Below are 26122 nucleotides of genomic sequence, written 5' to 3' on the forward strand. Positions count from 1 at the left end.
TGGAAGTTCAGTATCCGGGGAAAAGTAATAAAGAAGGCCCCGCAGCACCCTCTGATGTTTAACACCAAGTTAACAAGTCCCAGAATAGCTCCTCAAAGCTGTGGGCGATTTCAGGCCAGGTTTGCATGGTTCAGATTCTTGCTTTACCTTATTTGGCCAAGCAGAATGGGATCCAGGGGTCCCGGGGGAGTCGGCTGGGCAGAGATGAGGCTTTGTTAAGACGAAACTATGTGCTTTTCGCTTCAGACACACATGGCTAAATATGGGCTGTGTTAATAACAAATGAATCTGCGTTCTGGCAAGGTTACAGCTTCCCGACGTCCATCGAGTTGAAAAGGCAAGCACGCTGCAGCCCTTAAGCATCAAGCCTTGGCTTTGCCAGGGGCTGTATTGGAAGGTGGGGGGGAGCGGAAGGATGCACTGACGTTGGCAGTGATTGTTCTGATTTCATTGAGAAGTCGTTTGGGTACAAGATAGCTGGAGTTGTCTAAAACAACAACTTGAAATGAACCCAAGCAGGGCAGACAATGAGAGCAGTTATTTTTGTGAGCAGGGACTGTATGTCACCGTTTCTCTTTCTTTTTTTTTTTGCTATATTTTTGCTCTGTTTTAAGCAGTCTTTTTGCTGTGAACAGCTATCCTCCATCTGAAAAATGCAAGTAAACCAAACATAAGATGGCCAAATGGTATGCGTAGTTTCAGGGAATCAATATTGACTTAGGATCTGATATTGGTCAAGTGGTACAGTTGAGGTGTGCCTTATGAAATGTAGCTCTTGGGACAGGAGCCGTATCAGATTAAAAAGCCTCTGCTGGCTGCATGCTTTATTTATCTATTCACAAGCGTTCTGACTCGGATATTGGCCCTCGATGCTTAGTTCCGTACTAAATCTGTTGACACTGGGGTTGAGGTGAAGAGCTTAAGGGAGAGTAATGGAGAAGCATAGATGTATTGGGGTGTGTGTGTCACATAAAGCATTAACTGTATAACCAGTCCTTAAAATCTAACAACAAGGTTGAAACTCCCTTAAGAGCAAGGGGAAGGTATGGCCAGAGGCTGCCAGGGAGCCATGAGGCGCAGAGTAGCTGTTAGGAATAGGTGTAGGTAATGACATAGCTCCTATTGCTTACTTGGGCACTGCTGATGAGACAAGATAAGCTAGATCATAGCGTGGTTAGGGTCAGAAAGGACCTTAAGATCATGTAGTTCTGACCCCCCTGCCATGGGCAGGGAAATCCTCATACTCCTTAACAAAGACATTTAGCTTCTCAAATAATTGCAGGCCAAAATCCTCATTAGGGGATTCTCTGCTCACAAAAGGGCTTAGAAAAAACCAACCCAAGCCTCGCTTTTCTATTAGATGGGACTTGAGGTGAAACATGGAAGAAAGGCTGAAAGGGTAGGTCCCAAAGTGACTTGTTTGAGAACATACTGCATCTCCAGCTCAATTGCTTCTTGAGCTTACTGAGCAGGTGATGAAAACATGAATCATCTCCGATGCGTGTTGGAGATGTTGAAATCAGGATGGCCAGAAGAGCTTGCAGGCCCACTGATGATATGGTGCGTGTCAGTGAGTAGGAGCAGATGGGGGGTCAGTTGCACCATGGCTACAACCCTGTCTTGATATCAGTTCTTGAAACTTGCCAGTCTTGTGTGCCTACGTATTACCATGTTTTGAGCAGAGCCGGTGGGAGTTTTCTTCAAGAGTCTTGCAGAAAGGCTTTTTACTGAAAAATGAGGGTTTTTTTTCACAGGAAAAAAGGAAAACTCCTCCTGGACAGTTCCTTTTGAGGTTTTTTGAGCTCTGCTTCAAATATTTTCCATGAAAAGAGAAGGATTTTAAAGCTAAGTCTTGCCTTTAGACTTCCTGTGAATATCGGTGCTTTGTGGTGGGACAGAGGAGAATATTGGTTCCCATAAGCGTTGTGTTGATTGAAGAGCTGGTGGCAGACCTTCAACCACGTGAAGTGTTTCAAAACCTCTGTTAGTTTTGATGTGAATGACATTCCTGGTCTTCGTAAGTGGTTTTGAAAGGCAAAGAGCTCCAAAAAAAGCCAAGGGCTGGCATTCTTGCTCCAATGCATTTGCATGTCCAAGGGCAACAGAACTTCACTGGCCACTGATTTATTCTCTTTTCCTCAGTGCCAATGTTTGTACCTGAGTGTTTGCAGGAGTGAAAGACTTTGGTTGGAGTTGCAGGTGGTTCAGGGCTATCCCAAGTTATGCTCAAGGCCTCTCAGGCTCCCCACCAGGATTAGGGACTTGGTCCTGGAGGTTTTGCTGCAACTTTTTGGCACAGTTGGTGCGATTTTTACTTCTGTTGCATGAAGGTGAGCTGATGTTAGGAGATGGTGACCGCTGAGGACTGATTTCGCTTGGCTGTACGGCTGGTACAACTTTGAGATGTGTGACCTGCTCGGGAGCCTGCTCTGGACCCATGTCCTCCAGTGGCTGGAGATGGAGTGAGTCAAGGACTGAGAGCTGAATATAATAGAAGCCCTCTTAAAGGGTGGCTTGTTTTTCTCCCTGTGGCCAGTACCCAAGGCCAGGTTGGACGAGGCTTGGAGCAAGCTGCTCTAGTGGAAGGTGTCCCTGCCTATGGCATAGGATTGGGACTGGATGAGCTTTAAGGTCCCTTCCAACTCATAAGGTCCCTTCCAGCCCAGAATCATTCCATGATTCTGATTCTGCACCGTACCTATGACAAGCTATAGGATTTTGATAAGCTCTATCTTCTCATGCATTCAGGCTGTCACAAAACTATGTATCTGTGCAAAGGCAGGGATGGAGCAAGCTTATGGACTTCCACAGGTGAAAGACCTGCATAGGAACCAGTTTAGTTTGGGCAAAGTGTGCCACAGAAATGAAACCATTCGTGCAGCCCTCGTGGACTTCTTAGCAAGTTTCAGTAATGCAGTGATCAGATTTCGGTAATACTAATGTTATCGCTGTTGGTGCTGCCTCTGTTTTGAATCCAAGCACTGCCCACGTTCCGGGAGCATGGAGATGGTTTGCGAGGTTTCCTCCATGCTGGATGGCTGTGCCCACATGCTGAGGTACGTTGGGACAAGGCTGGGATTCATGCCTGAAATGCTCGGTGCATACCAACAAACCCACTCCCACTGCTTGTCTGTTTGGAGGAGGCACTGGCAGACCAAAGGGCCCTCATGGCCTCTGATAAGTTAATTACTGGTAGCTTAAATGTTTATGGGATGGAATGTGCCTCCCATTTAGCATATGACCTGTGCTGAGAAGCTGCCTTCAGCGTGCTGTTTTGTGGGTGAAGGATACGAAGTGTCCGTGTGCAGTCAAAAGTTGTTGGAATGATGTGTTATCAGTGCTCCTTTATAACACTGAGCCTTCCTTATCCTCTGTTTTAAAGTGTTCCAAAGCACAGTGCATTGGAGCTGGGCATGTAAGCTCATCCGGCACAAGGCTTCCTGCGAAGCAGCTGTGTAGCCCCCTCAAAACCAGCATTTTGTATGCGTAATGGTGCTGCAGCTAATTACAAGGTAGTCATTGTTTATATCCTCGTCTAACCTTCTGTCTTCCCCTTGGAAGGACTGGCATGGCTCCATCTCCCTGAGGGAATGTGATGCAGCTGATGATGGTTGGCTGCACCAGCCAAAGCGTGACGCTTCAGAGGGTAATATCTGAGATGGGACCCAGCACTTGCTCTTCAGGTAGTCCTAACTGAGAGTAGGATAGGGGGAAGCAAGCAGTCATGTGGAAGAATTGCAGGAAGTAGCCTTAGGGAAGGAGATAGAGATCTTCTCCAACATGCAAAAAACCCCCTTATTCTGTAGTAAAGTAGGATCTGAACTCCAAGCAGAATAGCTACTTAGAAACATCTCCATGATAGGTTTGGGAATCAGGGAATAGCTCAGGGTTTTTTTCAGGAAATGAAAGAAGGGAAGCATGCTTTTCCTTTGGAAACAACAATGTGGGATTTGATTAATCAGATAGCAGCTCTATTGATGCAGACACAGTAGCTGCCTGCCAAGAGCATGCAGAGAGCTTAAGGATGAAATTGCAGCGCTCCCAGCAAACACTGGTGTCCTCACTGGGAAGCATCACCCATTACCATGAATGAGGTGGAAGGTTTCTCCAGCATTACAGCTCAATATCCTTGGGGAAGCTTTGATGGAAGGGCTTTCTGTTGGAGAATGCAGAGTTATGGACATTAAAGCGCTTCTTCTGACACTGTGTAGGATGGGGGGAGTTATCTGGCAAAAATCGTGGTGATTAATTTGCTCTATTTGTCCTCAGCTGAATGAAATCAGACTAACCCATTTTGAAATGCGATGTGTATGCCTATCCGATCACGTTGTAGGAAAGTGGTATGTTTCACTTGGTTTATTGAAGAGTATACTTAACCCAAACTGTATTTGACGTTTTAAGATGCGTTTATGAGTGAAGAAGTCATGGTTGAGACAGTGTTTCCTTTGACTGAGATTAGAAATTTGCATCTAAAAGAGGTATTTCTTGGTCTTACCTTAGAATTTGGGGCTTTTTCAGGCTTTGATTCTTGTTAAGACTGAACTATTAAACACGGTGATGTTTTCAAGGGCGGAAGCTGAGTCTTGACTGGCTTATCTATATCAAGTGTTTAGTTGGAATATCTACCTAATGGCTAAAAAGCCTCAGGGCACTCGTCTTTAATTTCATTTAGGCTGCTAACCTTTAAACTTCAAATAGCATTTTCCTCTTCAATCCCAGTGTTTTGCCAAGAGCTTATCTTCTCCATGTGGGAAGAAGGAACACGCAGAGGAGACATAACCAACCTGACTCCACCAGCACATTGACTCTGTTTAGGCTCCAGGAAGAAAGAGGATAAGGTGCAGCACTGGAAAGCCATACAGGATCAAGCCCTCTGTCTGTGTTATCAGAGGGGTGGGCAGGGGTAGCCTTTTGTCAGTGTGACTGTGCCAGTGTGTCTTGGGCCCCTCATCTGCCATAGCGAGCTGCTGGGTCCATCCGCTCTGCCGTGTGTTTTATGGCTGATTGGTGTGGCAGGCACAAAAGCAGGGAAGAGGGAAGGAGGTGGCTGTAAACACTGAAATCCCACCTATGGAAGACCCTGCAGGTCTATGACTTGCTTTCTCCGCTCTTGGATTAAAAATGGCATTTGAAATGGGTTGATAGTTACATTACTGCTATGGCAGGGGACCTGCCTACAGACTGCATGGTGCAACTGATGCTGGGTGGAGCTCTTCTACTGGGCTTTGGCCACATCTTGCTGCTGAATGCAGAGGTGGCTGCAACCTGAATGGAGAGCAGAGCCTTTTCCAGGCCAAAGCTCAGGGGAGCAAGGCAAGCATCTGCTAGAGGTGTTGCAGGGGAGGAGCAGGAAGTGTGAACAGGACTCTCCTTAGTAGCTTCCTGCAATGTAAGGGAACATACTTGAAAAGGACCACGTTTGTGGATGCCTCTGTCTACTTGATACGTTCATTGTCTTCAGGAACATAGGAAGGAGAACAAGGGTGCTGGTCATCTGTTACGCTGCAGTTGTCTGGGAGGATACCATGGCTGGCTGGAGAAAACAATGACATTAAATGATCCAAAGTATGGTTTTGATGGGGGAAATGAAGTGTGAGAGACAGAGCAGGAGTGGAAATGAGAAATCCCTGACCAACATACCTCGCTTTGGAAGAAGTCATTGGAGGTCTCCTCCCTGGTAGCAGCGCCAGTGGCCTCCAGCCGATTGGAAAAGTGATGATGGACTGAGCATGGAGCAAAACACAGGGCCTGGGAAAGGGCACGTTCTTCAGCGGGGTTTGGAAGTTATTTCCCTCTGTCTATTCTTGTCTTGCACAAATATTCCAAACTGGCACCAGTCTGTAGCCAGTTGCAGCCAATGTTGCATAGTTTTATACACCAGCTTTCTGTAAATGTGGCTTAGAACTGCTTAGATCTCGTATCTAGGTTTGATTTTGAATTGGGATGGATGGTTTATAAGTTTTCAGGCAAAAGGAATTGTTTTGGCACATGGGTGTTTTTAAACGCTTTTTGGCGTTGCAAAGTGATGTGAATCAAGCATTGATTCTCACATTGCACCTAGAGATAGGAAAGGCTTATTGGAAGGGTCAAGTAACACTGAAATGTGAAAGATTAAACCAGCAGCAAAAAGAGGGTGAACATGATTAATAGTAACTTACTGCCCATCTTCTGGGGAAAAGGATAGATTAAAGGCCACCTCTATCTTCAAAAATGCTGTAAATGGGTAAAAAGTGGAAAGGAAGGGGAAAAAAAGAACATTTCTTACAAGGCTGCCATTCGCAGATGCAAACTGCAATGTGTTTCTGCTCTCTTCCTAGTGCTGCTTTCCCAGTACTAGATGGTGGGGCTGCTCACTGGGCCTGTTGAAGAGAGGTCTAATTTAGAGGTCACGTAGAACTCGACTCTCGAGCATCTCCTTGCAGTGCTCTGTTTCAGAGCACTCATTTCTTCTTGCCACAGGGATTGGCTGTGGTGCCTTTCAGGTGATGTGTGACTGCAGATTTGCAGTGGGAGAGGGCAGCTCTTTGGGAGGAGAGAAAATAACTGCTGCGAGCTTGAGATGGGTCGCATGGAGCATCAGTGTTGGATGGTGAGCTGGGTGTTGGTGCTTAGGCTTCCTAGGCTCATCTTTGTGATTACAGGAAAGAAGCCTGCTATCAAGAGTCCTGTAGCCTGTGTGAGGGTGGGACAACGCTCAACAAGAGTGAACTTAGTATCCCACCTCTTGAGGGCTGAGTTATGGAATGGCATAAAGCTTGTTCTTGAGCGAGCAGAGTTTGCGTGTTCCTGATAATGACCAAAATAGGAATATTTTGCTGTGGCAATAAATCCTGTTAAAGCAGCAGGATGATGTAAATGGCAGTTTTGCTATGGAAAAGCTGTGCTCTCTTAAAAGGTTCTCATAAAGTCCAAGTTGCTACTTTATGGCTTGTTTCCTATACGCTCAAAGTGATGTGCTGGCTATATTGTTTTATAGGGTAATATGTAATGCTGTTACTGTTTTGCTAAAGCTAAAGATTTAAGTTTTATGAGATGGTGGAGTTTATAATTGCAGGAAAAAATCACAGGGAATTGCAGCAGGTAGCTTTTACATCGCATTGAAACCATAATGTGCTTAAAGTTTTCATTAGGACAATATGCATCTCTTCTGTTTTTAGCTTTCAAGCTCAAGGCATTTCAATGCCTTTTGAAGGCAAATATACTTACTTTTCACACAGTTCAAATGGCTATGCTCACTTAAATCTTCAAAGTGAAAGATCCACTGACCAGTGCTAATGAGAAATGGTGCTATTAGTCAACAAGGAATAGTTTCTCTAACACTATGCTCAACTATAAAAGAGAATAGTGCAACTGTGAGCAATAAAACAGAGTTTAGCAGAAAAAGGTTTATTTTTGCAATTTTGGAAATCCAGATTTTGAGTATCTCGTGCTTGGGTGATAGAATATTTTTGGTGTGTGTCAGTAAGTTCAGATCCAGGTCTTTTAGATCTCAGTTTTCATCATGCTATTGTATGCCCCTTGGAAATTAAGGGAAGTGAAATTAAGCCTGTGCAGGCGATGTTGATCATTAGCACTATCAGCTGATGCTATTCAGATTAAGCTGCACAGTATTAACAGTATTTTGACACTGTTACTCCTCTGTTCTTAAGCTCCTTAGTAGATCCTGGCTTTGTTGAAACTGGTTGAACCCAAAGTCTTTACACTTACGGTGCAATCCTTCTTTCATTCTGCTTTCTGCAGGGTGCAGCAAGCATCAATATGTTGTTTCCCAATCCAGCATAAACACCAGCCATAGCCTGGCTGTGCATGTGCAAAGCTGAGCAGGATCTGACATGCAAAGGAGCAGTGACTGCCTATGAGGATGGCTTGCTCCTGGTGAGCACTGTGGGCATATCCTTGGTGTGCAGTTAGCATGGGCTTTGCTGTCAGCCAAAATCCCTTGAGCTGGTGAAAAGAAAACCAAGGAGTTTTTGGTGCAGCAGCAAATCAGATGTCTCTGGTCCTTTTGAAGAATTATGATGATGGTGATGGTGATGAGATGCAGGAACAGATTGCCCCAAGAAGCTGTGGGTGCCCCATCCCTGGCAGTGTTCAAGGCCAGGCTGGACACAGGGGCTTGGAGCAACCTGCTCTAGTGGAAGGGGTCCCTGCCCGTGGCGGGGGGTTGGAACTGGGTGAGCTTCAAAGTTCTCTTCTAACCCAAACCATTTTGTGATTCTATAGGAGCACCTTAGGGCCCATTCAATGGGGTGATGGAAATAGCTGGGCAATAGCTAACCCAATTGGCTTCAGAAGGCTCAAGGACAGATATTGGGAGATGAGTTTTTGGAAGAGTGGGCAAAAGATGGCTGCGTTTTCAGAGTGGGAATATAGGACACTTGTCAATTCTCCCTTTTCAGCTTGGTAAATCCATGCTTGCTGAAGATGTTTTAATCTGCCTGTCTCCTGTCAGTCCTCTGCTGTGGGAAGCATTGTGACTATCCCTTCTCAACACCAATGTAGTTGGCATCAGCTTGTAAAAGATAAATCCAGTGTGAATGTGTCCTTTATTAATCAAACCTTATAACTAAATGTTGGCATTGTCTTGCTTAAAAAGTCATGATATAATAAAGCAGTGGATCAGGAAAGTGTTCCTTGAGTACTTGCCAAGAGATCATCATCCAAATGAAGGAATGCATCAGTGAGGCCTGAAGTCAGTCTGTATTTTCCCTGATGGCTTGGACGATAGAACAGTGATTCATGATTACATATATTTGATAATGGAAAGTTTGGGATGGGGGTGCGGCTCAGGAGCTTTAGGCAACAAGCTTCTGATTCAAAATAACTGAGAAACTGGGAAGAAGTATTTGGAAATAGACTGTAATACATGGAAGATGAATGTGGATTTCTGCATTGTAACAAATCATAGTCAGTTGGTTGCAAGGTGGGAAACCAGGGAGCAGGTTGCAGTTCTGCAGGAAGAGATATGAAAATGACAAGAGACTGAGACAGTAAGGTGAAGAATTCAGTTGCTCCTCAAGGTTAGGCAGAGGTGACAGGACATGCAGAGTGATCCTACGGCATATGGGGATAACAGTGGTAACTCCTTGGCAAGCCAACTGGTGGGGCTTGAAAGGAATAGGAAAAAAGACCAGGGCCCTGCTCCATGAAGACGTGGGGTTGTGTAATTTAGGGAAGGTAAGGCTGGAAGAAAGAAAAGGAGGATCCTCAAAAGAGGTGCTACTGCCCTGCTACTCTGCTCTTGTGAGACCTCAGCTGGAGCACTGTGTGCAGTTCTGGTGTCCTCAACATAAAAAGGACATGGAACTGCTGGAACAAGTCCAGAGGAGGCCACGAGGATGATCAGGGGACTGGAGCACCTCCCGTATGAAGACAGGCTGAGGAAGTTGGGGCTGTTCAGCCTGGAGAAGAGAAGGCTGCGGGGAGACCTCATAGAAGCCTTCCAGTATATGAAGAGGGCCTATAGGGATGCAGGCGAGGGACTCTTCGTCAGGGACTGCAGTGACAGGACAAGGGGTAATGGGTTCAAACTTAAACAGGGGAAGTTTAGATTGGATATAAGGAGGAAATTCTTTCCTGTTAGGTTGGTGAGGCACTGGAATGGGTTGCCCAGGGAGGTTGTGAGTGCTCCATCCCTGGCAGTGTTCAAGGCCAGGTTGGATGAAGCCTTGTGTGGGATGGTTTAGTGTGAGGTGTCCCTGCCCATGGCAGGGGGGTTGGAACTTGATGATCTTAAGGTCCTTTCCAACCCTGACTATTCTATGATTCTATGTAAAGGTTTCAGATGAGTGCAAAGACAAAAGCAGTCACCTGTCCTCCGGTCCACAGTGCTCCCAACAGGCAGTAAGATGATTGTTCTGCAGTGAACAGTAGTTGAGGTACTCAGCTTGCAGAATCTGTTCAAACCACATAGATCATGTCTGTCAGGAGTGGCGTGCATGCAGCTGACACTGTGCGGGGGCATGGCTGTGTAGTGTGAATTCATGAGATCCCACCTTGTCTGATGCTCCTGCGATCAAATCCGGGGGGGAGGTGAGGTGCAGGGGGAACCCTTGATCTGCGGGGATGCAACATTTAGGCCAGTTTCACTCTGTCTCCTTTCAAGCCCTTACGTCCAGCTCCTGCAGTCGGACTCCTTTGTGCTGCCTGCTTGTTGACATAAATGATGCAGCAAGTCCTTTCAGGCAGGGAACGTGTTTACCTGCCCATTTATGTGGCATCAGCGGGGCTCCAGTTTTGAGTGGAGCTTCCAGCATAAACAATAACCATTGTCAGAAGAGATTATTCAGAGCAGAGCAATCTCAAGTCATTTGCTTATGAAAGGCTCCCCAGAGCATGAGTGCTTGCTGTGACCCAGAAATGTTGGCATGCAAATCAATTGCATGGTAGGATTTATGTAGCAGACTTGAAGTCCTTCCGTGTGCAGACAGCATGCAGTGTCATGGAGATGGCGCCTATTGTGTGAAATGGATGTGCAGCCTTCCTAAAGGGAGCACAAACCCTCGCCATGGGAAAGAGGACTGAAGGGGCCTGTTTGTTGGGGAAAAAGGAGTGACAAAGCTGGAGAGGGAGTCTTTGGAATATCTGAAGTGAGATGACATGAACTGTAATTGCTGGGGAGGGGGATATGGGCGCTAAAGATGCAGGGTATGAAGGCGAGTGCCTCCCTTCAGACGTGCTCTCCGAAGGGATGGCAGCTCTCTTGCTTGAGCGCTGATGAGATGAAGCACTGAAGAACACACAGCTGTTTGAAATGGGCCAAAAGCCCTTTTACCTTTCCACTTCTCTGCTCTGTGCCTCGGAATGTTCCTGCCAAATCCCGCTTTCCTTTTGGTTGGCGGGGAGGAACCAGGCGTCATTATTCATATTATCTGCCTTGTTCCAGATAGCTTTGCTGCTGTTACTGCTGCAGCCCGGCAGCAGCTGGGAGTACAGCATCTCTTGAATGGGGATTCAGGCCCTGGAAACGGCAGCTGTGTTCCTCACCAGAACTATGGCAATTGCTGAGAAGGCCCCCAGCTGTTTTACCCAGTGGATCTCTCCGAGCTGTTCAGGACAGATACACAGTGGGGACGCTATGCAAAACCCAAATCTTAACATAGAAGCTTGTAATTCTCCAGGAATACTCTCAAAAGGCAAAATTTGTGCTAAAAAAGGGCAACCAGGACCCCCAAACAGCTAAGGGTCCTAATGGAGGTTGTATTGGGTCTTAATCTGAAACAGTGAATCTGCCCCAAAGACTAAAGGCAGGAGAAGAGCTCTGAAGACAATCAAAGCCACTCTTCCAGTGCGTTTTAACTAGTCATTGGTATGTGAATGTGCAATGTGTTACATGTCTACAAAGCATGCTCAGCTCAGAGCAAAGAAACTGTTGTCTTCATTTCTGCTCTGGACAAATAGCAGAGATCCTGAGCTAGCGAAATAAAGCAGCAAGAAGCAGATGTGTGTGCACAGCGCCCACGTCTCCAGTTGTAGCAAATACCCAGTTCTTGAGACTACAGCAAGGAAACCACTAACAGAGCTATGAACTTGTGTGATGGTTTCATATGCAGCGAGACACTGTTTCTTTCCTAATCCATATGGTGATCGGTTTAAACCATGAAGTGTGAAATGTGATTACCCTTGTCCAGTGTTTGAATTAGGGGGATGTAAGGAGAGGCTTATTGCTCTGGCTTGCATGAGGGGAGGGGAAAACAGGCACAAAGAGCTGCTTCTGCGTGTCTGAGGGCAGAAACACAGTTGTCTTCCATTTAGGCACTGAGACTTAAGGGTGATGAAACAGAAGTGTTAACATTCTCTCAGGAGGGGTTTAATTTGGGTGCTCGCTGTGGACCACAGCTGTTATGAAGGACAAATGGAGAACATGTCAAGTCTTTCCCCACAAATTGGAAATTAGTTCCTGGGGGAAAAACGAGGCACTTGGAAGTGAACCTAGTGCCAGGCTTTGTGAAGAGCACAACCACTTGCGCCATAGATGTGGTCACAGTCTTAGCTTAGCTTTACCTGATCATCTCTTAGTTGGCCTGGAAGTCAGAGTGCAGCTGCCTGTGAATTAACCTGCATTTGCAGATAGCTTTTTTCCCCCTGGTAACCTCATTCATCCTGAGAGGGCCTGCTGGTTATATTAGGAGAGAAGTTAACAGGAACCTTTGTTTCATTTGTCAACGGCTGACAAGACGCTGTCTGCTTTGGCACTGTTGCGATGCTGCTATATCTCAGAGCAGTGATGTGGAAAGACTGCCACTTATTCTGTCTGCTGCACAACAGAAGTGGCGATGCCCTATGCTAATGCTTTGAAGTGATAAATAGGTGTCAGTTTTGTCCAGTGTTTTGCACCATGACTGAATGAAACAGATATAGGTGTGCTTACAGACCACAGTACTGACAGTGGGCTTTAGTTTACAAGGCTCTCATTTGGAACCCCTTCCCTACCCTGCCCTGAACAGTTTTTAGTGCTAACTAACAGGAAACCTGGTGTGCTCTGCTGTTAATCTAATAGAATCATAGAATAGTTAGGGTTGGAAAGGGCCTCAAGATCATCCAGTTCCAACCCCCCTGCCATGGGCAGGGACACCTCACACTAAACCAGGTCACCCAAGGCTTCATCCAACCTGGCCTTGAACACCGCCAGGGATGGAGCACTCACAACCTCCCTGGGCAACCCATTCCAGTGCCTCACCACCCTTATAGTAAAGAACTTCCTCCTTGTATCCAATCTAAACTTCCCGTTTAAGTTTGAACCTATTACCCCTTGTCCTGTCACACTACGAGGCTGGGCAATTTACTTTGGGGCTGGATAACCTTTCCTTTGAGTCTGTGCAGCCATTTTGAGCTGTTACGTTCAGAGAGAAGACATGCTATGCAGTAAGCTACGTATGTCAGGCTAGAATGTATAAATAAGAGCCGCTGAAAACTAGTGGTGTTTGTCATTGAAATACCAAGTGAAACTTCTTGTTGCGTCGTCACTTGCTTTGCTTTTCAGATTGAATTTCCACACTTATCTAAGCAGTTATGGTGGCTTTCTAGAGTCAGGATTGCTGCCCTTCTCTGGAAGCTGCTGTGGGAAGTGTTTTGACTTTAGCAGTGTGGTTTCGTCTTTGCACTGGCACCCTGTGATTGCCTTTAGAGAGACAAATCCCATAAATACCAACATCCGCAGCCCTGCTGTAATTGACTGCTAGCAAGCACTTGACTCTGCTTGCAGTTGCTTGGGCTTGGACGTGTTAAGATATTCATGAGCTGTTGATGGTCCCTATCAAAGGAAACAAAATGCATTTTGCCAGCCACGCCTGGGAGCTAGGCTTAAAGAAATCCAGGTAGTGCAACTAAAACACCCAACACAACAACTCTGCTTCAGTTTGGTGGGCTGCTAGTATGTGGTTGGTCTATCTGAGGACACAATAGTGTTCTTCACCCACCTGTAAAATCCTCTTCAGTAAGTAAGTTAGAGTAATAAAGACTAGCACTATAATAGACTCATACTCTTGACTCTCATTCCTTCTCAGAGGCTTTCCACTCTCCTGGTAAAACCAACTCATTTTTATCTACTTAGAGATCCCATTTAGTTGCACATTGACCTTTTCTATCACATTATTGACCTATTACTGTATTTTCAAGTGTAATTCTGTGCACTAAGATGTTTCAGGGTTTTTTTTTTTCCCAGTCTGCCTTGTCCCTGAGGAAATTCCGGAGGGATGCAGGAAATCCTGGAGGGATGCTGGAGAGCTGTTGCCACACTGGGCCAGTCACGCTGCTGAGTGCAGGGATTGTCCTGTGTGAGCTGAAGCTTATGCCTTTCCTCCTTAAGCCAATTCAGCGCCTTTGCTGCCCCAAAATAAAGGCAATGGAGGAAACAGAGTGGCTTCAGGCTGGAATGCTGGAGATATGGGGTGATCCCTGTGTTTGGCTCACTGCGGACTCAGCTGGGTTTCTAGGGTGCCTTAATTGAGCCCTCCTATTTAGCAGCAACAGCTTTTTTAGTCATGGCCTGTCCTAGGCTTGTATTTCCAGCATGTACCTGCAAGGCTGTAGATGCCCTGCCAGTAAGGCAGTATTTCAAAGGTCCCTTATTTATTATCAAATAAGCAAGAACAAATAGGAATGACATAGCTTGAGCTATGAATCACATCTGACTCACATTAAAGGTTACAAGCCCGATTCTACTTTCATCCGTATCAAGTGCTGTTCTGCTGTTGGTGTTGCAGAACCAGGTGTTAGTACAAGAAAGCTTTTTATATGAAGTATTCATCTTATCTTGTTTCAGACTAGGTATTTCAAGTGTGTCATCACTCGTGTGTAGCAGTTGTCAAAACAGCTGAATACAGCTGAGGAGTTGTTTCTCATCAGCAAACTTTGCAGCCTGCCTGACTTCAGATAATAAATCCCTTCGTGGCATAAAATGTTTTCCTATAGAGAAACCAGTGATTAACTTCGCCTTTGTCGCGGTTTCAATAATACACTGCGTATAGGAGATACCTGTGGTTTGGATGGGAGAGGACTAAGAAGAACTGTAGCAATTTATATTTACATATTAGGCAATATGTCTGGGTGATGGGGGATGTGATAGAATTAATTAGGTAGAGCTGCAGTGACACCTAAAAACTGGAGCGTACAAGTATGGACGTATCTTTTGGCTGTTGTTAGCGCTAGCCACCACAAATAAGAGTCGCTATGAAGCTGGCCCTGCTTGGTTAGTTCATTATTTCAAACTAACTCTAATTTCCTCCAGATGTATGTGGCCTGAGTCATTTCTGTACGGCACATGTAGCTTGCTTAATATTTTGTCATTATTTGCTATTCTTACTCTGGGCTTGGTTAAGTAATACCCATGATGCTATTTCTATTTCCCCACTATATGAGTGAAGTGCTGGAGAGGGGAGGAAGATGCACTTGAGCGTTCTGAATTTCATAATCTTGTTAATATTGACCAATGTTTTAGGAGCTCCAAGCACTTGGCAATCTCCAACTAATTGCAAGCACTTCATATTCTGTTCTGGAAACGAACACAAACTAAGCTATAGGTTTAATTTTAAGGTTGTGCTTTATTTTTAGCTTCCTGTTCTGCTCCCATGCTTCTATATGTGATGGAATTGCTGCTAGCCACAGGGGTTTGCGTTTGTCACAGGGTATCATTTTCCATGGGAAGTTAAAGGCCTTTGGGTTCATGGGGCAGGGAGCTCTTGTACTGCGTTTCTGCATAGCTCTTTGCTCTAGTGGCCTCTGCCATAAGCAAGGCTACACGCACAATTGCTTTGCTGTCTTTTACGTTGCTATTACATGAACTTGGCTGTATTTGGTTTGAATGCCAAGGTTTTGGTAGTGGAGGGGCTGCAGGGCTGGCTTATGTGAGAAGCTGCCAGGAGCTTCACCCATGTCTGACAGAGCCCACGGTGGCTGGACCCAAAGCTGAGCCCATCGGCGATGATGCTAGCACCTCTAGAATAACCTATTTAAGAAGGGGACAAAGGGGGAATCCTGATGCATGACAGCAGCTGGAGAGAAGAGTGGGAATACGTGTGAGAAACAGCTCTGCAGACCCAAGGTCAGCGCAGAAGGAGGGGAGGAGGAGGAGGAGGTGCTCCAAGTGCCAGAGCAGAGATTCACAGAACTCAAAGTGTTTGCTGCTTTTCTTGAAGCCTTGAAAAAGAAGTTAAGAAACAGGCAGCATCTGTCTTGCACATCCCTTCTTGGCATACGAGTCATGGATCTAATGACTACCAAAGGAGACTTGGAGTAGAACAGGCAACAAGGAGTTGAAGGCTCGAAACTGAGTAAGAATTTAAACTGTGTGGCTTCTTCGGATGTTCCTTTTGTTTGTGGGCTTGTAAAATGGTGGGTTAATGATTTGAAGCGTAAGCTAAGCAGGATATGGGTAACTCCCTTAGCCTTTGGAAATCAAAAGTGTTTTGCCGTTAGGTACCACTAACATGAGGAGGAAATTCCAGCTGTTTGTATGTGAGGAAGGAAACACAGCTTTGTAATACCAGGTGATAAAGTGAAACTGGACCCTACCTGAGACCTCTTTGGGTATTGGTACAACTTCACATGACTTGTTGGGTATGTCTGATGTACAACGAGCATCGCACGTCTCATGTCTCGGCTGTAGGCGAATGGCTCCATCTCGGAATGGTCTGTGCAAATGGTTGGCTATGCTTGAAAGGCAAATTGTATGATTAGGCAATTAATAGTAAAAACTCTTACCCATTGGAGTGCAGCAATATTCAGCTGAATGCATTGCTCATTTGCTCCTTGCAGTTCTTTTTTGCTTCTTAAACTGCCAGCACTGGTTGAGTAATCTTTCTTTTTCATATAAGAAAAACAGCTCTGATTGCAGAGTCACTGCTTTCTGTAGTCCCATACTGAATACGTCTTAGCCTCAATTTCCCTCTTGGGCCTATGTGTAGAGGAGTCATCAGTACAAGATCCTGCGCAATTACCTCTGCTTGTTCAGAGGAGGCAATTAAGCATGTGATTCTTCCTCTTGTGAAGTGATGCTCTGCCTTAATGGATCATTTTGCAAACAAATTCTGATGATGCATTGAGCACACGGGTTGAAGTGCTGCAGTCTGCAGTCTCCTGCTGAATACTGCTGCAGCCACAGGTGGTAAATAAGGCAGAAGGATACTAGGTGGTAGCCGTCTTTCCATCAGGGAATACGATGTGGTTGAAGGAGAAAATATAAGCGCTGGGGAAAAAAAGTAGTCTTCTGTCTCTCAGAGAGCCACTGGTACCACAAGTAATAACATCACTGCCTCAGTCTTTCCAGTGTCATCAGTTTTGATAATATGTGAGAAGCAGTAGAACTTACCCTAAATGGAGTATGTCTTTTTTGGCAAGGCGTTACTTCTGCTTGGAAAGGATTATGTGTGTTTGCTGACTCATTTGGTGTAGGTATGTGATTATTCTACTTTGCTAGATAGGATTTTAAGATGGTTTTCTGGGGCCATTAGGTTTGCAAGCTTAAACAGCCGTGCAGCCGGAGCAGGACACTTAATTTGCCATCTTTCTTGATTAATAAAGCAAAATCTAAAGAGAAGAGTGAGGATGGCCTCTAGTATGGCTGAATTCAGTCTGTGTGCTGAGATAAAGGATAACGTATGAATTTCACCTAAGCCACATGGGATGCAGCTCATGCACACTGAAGGTCCCCTGTGGATCTTAATGTATCTCTGGGGCCTGTCCTGCATGGCAGAATCCCTGCTTGGTTGATTGCTCCTTTCTGACCGGCAGCACAGCTGTTTGAATGGCACATGTTGATGCTGTTTGTTCAAATGGTTCCTGCCCAAATCAGAGAGGTCTGATGCTGGAGAAACTGCTATGGAGATACTAATAGCAGCCTTCCAGTATTTGGAGGGGGCCTATAAGGGTGCTGGGGAGGGACTCTTCATTAGGGACTGTAGTGACAGGACAAGGGGTAATGGTTCAAACTTAAACAGGGGAAGTTTAGATTGGATATAAAGGAGGAAGTTCTTTCCTGTTAGGGTGGTGAGGCACTGGAATGGGTTGCCCAGGGAGGTTGTGAGTGCTCCATCCCTGGCAGTGTTCAAGGCCAGGTTGGAGGAAGCCTTGGGTGGGATGGTTTAGTGTAAGGTGTCCCTGCCCATGGCAGGGGGGTTGGAACTGGATGATCTTAAGGTCCTTTCCATCCCCAACTATTCCATGATTCAAAAAAGGGCACAAATTAGGTTTTTAAATATTAGTTTAAGATAATATTTAAGGATTATTCTTTAAATGCGAATCCTATCTCCTAAATCGCTCCCCATCCGCCCCAATCAAAGGAACAAGTTCAACATTAAAACTTTACCTTGGAAAGCAGAAGGTTTAGAGGTCTTCTCACCAGGCCCGCAGTTGTGTTCATCCCCTAACATAGCTATATACCTACTTTTGCATGGGCACTTTGAAGGTGGAAAGCTCATCACAGGCTTACTTTAGCTTCTGAACATATAATCTGATTGTGCAGAAGTGACACCATTAAGAAAGAGGGCAATGTATATACAGGCCAGCGGAGCTCACTACATCTTCATTTCAAAATCACTGCACTTCTGTGATTTTCATCTTTGGACCTTTTCTTGCAGTGCTGAGTCTGGGAATGTGCAAAACTGACATCTGTGAGCATGGTTTGCTATACCCATTCCCATCTCTGGCAGAGGCTCTTGTGCTTGCTTTCTCCACCAAAAATACTGGAATAATGGGCCATCTGTTCAAACTGGGACCTTAAAGCGAAAGGTGATGGGCCTTTTACTGATAACCGACTGTCATCCTGGAAAGCCGAAAAATGCTACTGAAAATTGTAACTAACACTGTAAATTAAAATCCACAATTATGGTGCAAAAGATTCATATGAGGAAGTAATTCATCTCAGCCTTCCCCATTAAGGTCCAGGTAGCTATTTGCAGCAAGCTGAGCAGAACACCTGATATCTTGTAGGGTGAACAGAGATGTGATGATAGTTTTAATTTTGGTATAATTTCCCCCGGGAGCAACATACTATGTTAATAGTGTGGTGATTCACAACTTTCAGAGGAGGAATGTACCTTCCTTCAGATGTTCATCTTGCATTATGAAGGTGATGTGGGTCTTTTGAGTGACTGAGGTGACAGCACCTTCTTGGGGCATATTGAGCAAAGTATACCCTATTTTTTCCATCGTTATTGCCTTACTGTTGAATGTGAGTTTATATTATTCATATTATATTATATATTATATATATTATATTATATATGTTTATCTATAAATATATATTTATTTATATATTATTAAAAGTTTATAAAATAAGAAAAATAAAACAGGCTATGTTTGTGAAATACCTTTGGGTGAGAGCGGAAAGTCACTGACAAATCAGTGGCTGGCACAGCCTTATCTCTTACAACCTATGGCTCCTGGAGCCCAAACCTCATCTTTGGAAGGAATGGGTAAAGCCTTTCAGTGAAGTTGTGCTGGTTTCCTTGGGTCCTACAGACTCGAGAGCTTCTGAAATGGTTTCCTGTGCTGGTGCTGTTCGGGGCCTGGCACTCCTGATCAGTTTGCCAAACCCGTTTGTCATCGTTTGTGTTTTGGAGAAATCAGAAAATAAACCCCCAAATAGCTTATCTTTTGTTTTTCACTTGGAATGTTTTTATGGGAATGCTTTGCCTTTTTAGTTACGGAAGAAGCTGGACTTCTCTGAGAGACAAAATAGGGATAGCATGAGAAATGTCATGTTTTAGTGTTTTTGTGTAAAGGTGATGAGTACCACTTGTCCTCATTTAGAAGCCTCCTTTGATTAGAGCCACCCTTGTTTCAGTGTGGACTTTACCCTTACACAGCAACTTACTGTGCGAGATTAATCCATTTTAAACATACAGTTTTGTGTCAGGGCTGCGCAGGATTTACAGCTTGAGTAGATTTCCCTGTCTTAACAGTTTTGAATCTGAGTTTTCAGAGAGCCTTTGACCTGGGCAGTCCATCTCCTTCTCCTCTTTATCTTCTGTTCAGTCTTCATTCCTTTTACCTCACTGTCTCACACAGATACCAAAACGTGTGCTATTCTTCTTTACCTTTGGCTGTGATTTCTGTTATCTCTGTGGGTTCCTCCCCCTCTCCAGCCAGGAAACAAAAACCAGGGCGTGCTTTTAAAGGCAATAAATAGCTTGAAATATCCTGATGGAAGAGCAGTGAGATTTCTTTTTCCTCTTAAAAAAGCCCCAAAAGGCAGCCATGGTTTTCTTGAAGACTCTCCAAACCTGTGGCTTTGTGAGATGTTTATTATAGCATCCCTTTCCGAGTCCAGAGGGGAAGCAGCTTCTCACACCACAAGCAGCGCTTCCTTTCCTCCTTCCATCCCCCTGCCTTCCCAGGGCCCTTACAAACAGCATTTTTCCTGTAGAATAAATAACTTGACCGAAATAGATCCATAACCCCCCTTGTAAAAGTCAGTCTGTTTATAGCTGAAATCCAACTGTTACTTTGCAGCTGGGCTCCGAAGTTTACACTGAACCTCACAAAGGTTGTTGGCTTCTGAGATCTCTGTTTTGCACGTTAGTTCCTTTTGAATGACAAATGGGCCTTGTTCCTGACATTTCTTAATGCCCATTCCTACAGCAATAGGCACAAAAAGGCTCCATACAAACAGGTGGGGCTTTGTGAAGGCTTGCAAACAGTTTACTGTGTACACTTTCCGAACTGGAAGCTGCCCCGGAGGCTGGAGCTGGTGCCAGGGCTGGATGCAGCTGTGGCAGCAATGGAGGGGAGCAGAGGAAGGTGATGACCAATGCAATTGCATGACAGGCTGCCCTTTTGGTGGTCCATGGAAAGGTGATGTGAGTCCTGCCCGCACGCCCTTGCTGCTTCCCTGCCCTCGGACACCAAAGGAAGCAATTAAAACTGGGGTGAGCCAGAGGTTGGGAATCGTGTCAGGAGGCACGCATGTGTCACCTACCCATGGTATAACGCCAAGGAGGTGCGCATGTCCCCAGGCTGCATCTTGTGTGTTGAAGGTTATTAGTAATGTGCTTAGAGGTGGAACCCATAAAGAGCATCAGAAGCTCAGTACCAGACTCCCTTTGCAGCTTATTAACTTGTTTGAGGCAAGTCCTTAAGCCCATTCAATGGTACTTGTGTTGCATCGTCTCATTTTGCTGTGGAACATAAAGAAGGGTTCAGCCAAACAAAGCTGGTCCCCTGAATGCTCCTTACCTGCAAATAGGAGCTGGGGCTTTGCAGTGTGGAGATAACACAAACCAAGCAAAAGCTCCGTGTAATTATCATTATTCCTGCTCTGCTGAGCTATGTTGCTTTGCTTTTTGTTGGTCGGTTTGGTTCCTTTGAGGTGGGGAAAAAGAGACAGAGATGAGATTTAATGAAGTTATCCATGCGAGACCTTTTGTGAGTGTGTTCAGGACAGAGCTAGCATCTTTCTTTCATAATAAGCTGTGATTTCCAAGCTATAGGTCATGCTCATAAAAGGTTCATGGTCCTGGAGGTGATGTTACGTGCCTAGAAGCATGAATAAGAGATTTATTTATAAAGCAAACATTTTGGGAAGCAGCCCTCTTTTTGACAGAGCTGGTTTTAGGTTCTGACCACAAGAAAGAAAAGCATGGAGACGACTGGAAAATTATGTTGCTGTTCCAGTTCAGGTGGTGTTGTCAGGATATGCAAGACCTAACAAGATTAGAGCAGTTTTGCCCTTTAATTTGAGCCGATGCATGTTGGAGTCACTGGTAGATTTGCATCATAGCTATGGTTCAGCCCTGAGTCATGGGGTTATTTCATTCTGCTATATTCATTTTTGATGAACCACTTTGCTCCTTTTTTTGTGTGTGTGTAAGGGTGGGTTAAGCAAATGCTAATTCCTCAATGAAATACTTCTCCCTTGTTGGAACTTGAATGGGATGTTTTCCAGAGCGCAAGATCAGAAACCGCCCTTTGCGCTGTACGGCTGTGCCAGAAATGGCTTACCAGGAAAGAGGGTGGGTAACGGTAATGAAATGGGCAAGGGGGGGCTTTTCAAGGAGTATTTATATTTCAGGGTTCCTTGCCTTGTGTCATTAATCTGGGTGGGTTTTTTTCCACCACATCAAGTTGCATGTCACGCGTTTCTTTGATCCAAGTTGTTAAAATTCCCGGCTCTTGCTCAAGCAGACTCATCCCTGCTTTTCATTAAGGTTTTTTTTGACTCCTCTATATTGTAGAAAGAGTAGTTATTCGGATCGTAGCCTTCCTAGTTGTGAACAGCAGACGGGATCGTATCAATGGGACTGTTAAAGCAAGTCCAGCAACCAGGTAGTGACTTAGTGGATCTTGAGAGGAACCACATGTTCAGATGCCTACAAGGCGAAAGGGGCAGGAGTGCAGCATCTACCTCACCCCAGCTGAGGAGGAGGCCCAGGGCATTTGCAAAGAATGAGTCATCTGTGCAGTTCCAGATTGCAGCTGCTACAGCATCACAGGAGAGCTCTAAACTGAGCTTAAAAACGAGGGGAAGGGACAAACTCAGTGCAGAAAGGAACTTCAGGCTAGCCTAAGGGTGCAGAAAGGACTTTAAGAGACCTGTAAGATTCTCTTGTAACTCCAGCCCTTTAATGAAGATGAGCCTTTGTCCCAGGACGGAAAACAAGATAGAGCTGCGTGTATAGTCAAGCTAGGCTTGACGATGGTTGCTAATCTAAATGGAGAACAAATCACTGATTTTCTTCAAGGCAGTGTATTTAAACCAGAGTTAGAATGCTTGAGGAAAAGAGGACCATTTTTGCCTAGCACTGATTTTCCTTTTACGTTTTACCTTCCTTTCTCCCCTAGAAATTTAATCCTGCCCAAAATAGACCATGTAGCTATAGGAGCAAGACTGCACCGCACTTGGGGAAATCTGCATGCCTTTGTGCTTACATTGCCTTGCTTTTGCGTCTGAGCTGAGCCCCTGACAGTTGAAAATATTTAAAGAAGGAAAAGTAAAGCCTAATGAATGCCAAAGGCATTTGCACAAAAACACAGGCCTTCTTCCCTCTGTCTTAACTGAAACACCTTAAAAGGCTTGCAGAGGGTAAGCAAATGAATACAGCCACTCATTCCCTCCGTGCTCTTGCGTGCCAGTTTTGAAGGTGTTTGTTTCTATTTTCATCACCTTATTCTCTGCCCTCATGAAGATCCATAAATAAAATCTCTGTCTGTGTCCAAGCTCAGCAGCGATGTGGCCGCATCTCCTCTGTATCGTTTTTCCTGTGAACTTTCGGTTCCTTCTCCTTTACCTGGATTAAAGCGCTGTTAATGGCCAGAAGCCTGCAGCAGGAGGGCTGTGTCACAGCTCATGTGGGCCTGCGGATGCAACAGGTGAAATGCTATCGGACTATTGGAATGACGATTAGTATCTTTAAAGTCTTTCCTATAATAGAAACATACTTTAAGAGCAGAAAAAGTGCTGGTCTGCTTCATGCCTTCTCAAGACCTCGTTTTGCCATGTAAAGTCAATTGGCTGTAAGCTGCGGACCCCAGCTTGGCTTCTAAGTGCGCCTGGCTCTTCATTCACAAACTAAATGCTCCAGAGAGCTGCCAAATTGGGGAGATTATTCTGTCTCGTTTTCTGGCAAGCTGCGAATGCATGTATCGCTTCATTTATATGCTAATAGAGGCCAAGCCTCCAAATAGACTCCTTACAATATCAGTGCGACTTGGCTCCGTCTGCATGGTTATTCTGCCTTCCAGCAGCTTCAGTGTGCGTGCTCTGAGCCAGACAGGGGTTACTATGTCTTCATCAATTAAGTCCTGCATCCTGACCATGGCTTTGGGAAAGTGAGGATTCAACTCGAGGAGCGGGTCACTCGCACCAAGGATTGCCATGTCTCTCTGAAGGCAAGCTTGTGCCATTCCTTGACTGGGACTCTTTACATTTCAGCTCTGGGGAGAGAGGCGTTGATGGTCCTTAGGCCAACTGGCCTAATCAGAGCTTGCAGAGAGCATGGATAACTATGGGAACAACATGCTGACGAGCCAGCTAGGTGGAACAGCCAGTTTTGCTACCTCCTCTCCTTTGCCAGCTAGCGAGTGACTGAATGGCAAAAGCTCATTCTCTAGACTGTTCAGTTTTAAAGCATAGTAAGTATCCATGTGCTGTCAACCGTTCCTTGAGGAGCACTGTATTGTTATGGAAAAAGCAGGCGCAAGCATATGCATCAAGGGCTATATTCAAATATGTAGATTAAGAACTCCATTTTATTTAGAGGTTATGAATTTCAAGCGCCGTACAATAAATGGAAACATTAATTTTATGGGACGTTTCACTGAAGGCTATTGAGCTCAGGCTGGAAAATGCATATGCTTATGACACAAATTCTTTGATCCTTTTCAGAGGGAAGGTTTGGAGCATAGATGTGACACTGGCTCATAAGCGTGTTTTACCATTAACCCCAGTGATTAGAGGTCTGTACCGAGCTCTGAGGTTTCCATGTGATATCAGTTCCATGTGATATCAATTCCATGCCTTTTTAAAGATTTCTTTCAGGAACCTATCAAGGTGTGGTGTTAAAATCTTGGGAAAAGAGAACCTGAGCACTTCAGGCTAGAGAATTCCCAGCTGGCAGTCACCTGTGCGCATCCTTTGTAGGGCTCCATGGCACTGCAGTTACAGGCTACAGCAGCTCAGGGATGGGAACATGCAGTTGCAACGTGTTCCTGTCTTATAAAACCCAGCTCTTGTACTGCAGTTCCCAGTCCACGTGCCCAAAAAGGGGCTTCGTAACCTACTGGAGAGAGCAAACAGCCAAGGAAAGGCTGTTGGAAGAACAAAAATGAGTCAACAATTCCTGTGACCTCCCAGGCTGAGTGTGTGCTCACAGCTTGGAAAGAAGGGATTATCTGAAATCAGGATTCATGCCTTGGGCTCAAGCCCCCATTGTCCCTTTACATAGGGGGGGGTTGCTGTTCTTTACTGAGTTGTGGCTGTGCCCACCTCTTGTCTGGGAAGTGAGGGGTATAAAGGCAGCATGAGCTTCCTCCTTGAGCTCAGATTTACACCTCACCTGCAGGATAATTGGCTTATCCAACAAACAATTAGGTAGAGAGACACTCTCCACCTCACCTGTGGATGTCGGGTATGATCCGGTCAGGAAAGGAAGACTCATCAGGCCATAGAGGGGGAAAAAAAGCAAGAGATAGCACAACTGTTTTGCCTAATGATGAGGCAATTTCCTGTGATGGAACAGTTCTGGGTTCTGGTACTTCCCAGAAGCATCTAAACGTTTTTGCAATCTGCTCATCATTCATCAGATAAAACTTCCATGGGATTTCCAAAGCCTGCCCATGCATCCAGTTTTCTTTGTTCCTGTGTACGCCTTGTGTGTGCCCTCAACAGCAAATTGCCTTCGGGTTATGACCTGTTGGTTGACAAAAATAGGTGCCAGGTGAGGCTCCTGCCAGGGCATGACCGGCAGGCTGAGGAATACCACAACGCTTTGCGCAAGGAAGCGGCTCATTCATATCCGTGACACTGTGCTCCTTTGTGTGCTCCATGGAGCAGGTCTTGGCAAGCAGCTTTCATGCAGTTCTCTCTGTTTTAAGTGGAAGAGCTCCAAAGCTGATAAATTTCCTGTGTCAAATGGGTCAGAGAAAGGACATTCCTGGTTTAGCCCAGGACGGTGCCTTTAGGTAAACGGGGATCATTCTTCGGCCTGGGAACTGGCCCAATCTGGATGTGAGTGTTCGGAAGCTGTACTAAGGGAGATGATTGCAAAGGGCAGGACCGTGGTGGGGGTTCAGCTGCACTACAGGGGCTCATGGTGTGGGGAAGGGGAGCTTGCTGCTGTGCTCAGAGCACCATCCCGCACTTCGGAAGCTTGGCAAGGGGCAGCAGTCTTCATTCCGCCGCTCATCGGCCCCTACGCAGGAAGCAAAGGCAGTGAAAAAAACCTGAACAAGCTGAGGAACGCCAAGTTGGCACAAGTCAGTTCCTATGAGGCTCGTATCTGAAGCAGCATCTAAAAGGCTGGAAATACCATATGAGCAATGGAAGCTTAAAGGTTTCTGCCTGCGCTCCATCCCTACTAGGACTGCAGTTTTGTTACTACTGGAGTAGGATACTTGCTCCTTAATAGTGCTGGGGTGAAAGAACTGTTTGAAATGTTCCTCTTCTTTACATAGACATTTTTTTGTTAACTCAGGTGTGTAATGGCTGCTTTTGGACGCTAATGGGATGTTTTAATTTGGGAATGTTGTTCTGTGGTATCTGACCTGACACAAGGATGCATCCCACTTTAAAGTGGTAGCTCTGCCTAACTCGGAGCAGGCGTTTTTAACTCCAGACCTTCTCAGATGAACAAGGGAAGAGCTTGAACATGGATGTCACATTGTCAAGGGCTCTTCAGAGTACAAAAGCAGCTTCTACTCATTGCCAAAAGTGCTATCTATGACTGAAAGGTAAAACATTCCTCTCCCCTTCCACACCGCACTATATTTTGGCTATTCTGTGTCTTACCACATTGAGCTTAGCTGGCAATACAGGTTAATACTGAAATGTGTAGAGCTGTGGTTCACACAGTTAGCAGTCTGCAATAAGGGAAAATCCAGCTCTTACCGCAAAGAGAACAGCCCACTGGCAGATTCAATTGGAAAAGGGAATTAGCTGGGGAGAGGAGAGTGATTTAAAGGGCAGGAG

General features: G+C 45.4%; 2 protein-coding genes across 2 annotated transcripts in view; both read left to right on the top strand.

Moving 5' to 3' along the window:
* Window positions 1–13761, top strand: part of PLCXD2 (phosphatidylinositol specific phospholipase C X domain containing 2) — a 50971-nt gene extending 37210 nt beyond the window's left edge. The window contains exon 4 of the mRNA XM_065676020.1: window positions 13664–13761. Coding sequence (XP_065532092.1) covers window positions 13664–13679 — 16 coding nt within the window. The 3' untranslated portion in view covers window positions 13680–13761. The remainder of the gene's footprint in view (window positions 1–13663) is intronic.
* The window catches only part of PHLDB2 (pleckstrin homology like domain family B member 2), a 115277-nt gene that overhangs the window by 10235 nt on the left and 78920 nt on the right, over window positions 1–26122 (top strand). The gene's annotated exons all lie outside the window — the stretch shown is intronic.

Source organism: Lathamus discolor, chromosome 4 (assembly GCF_037157495.1).
Source record: "Lathamus discolor isolate bLatDis1 chromosome 4, bLatDis1.hap1, whole genome shotgun sequence".
NCBI classification, from domain to species: Eukaryota; Metazoa; Chordata; class Aves; order Psittaciformes; family Psittacidae; genus Lathamus; species Lathamus discolor.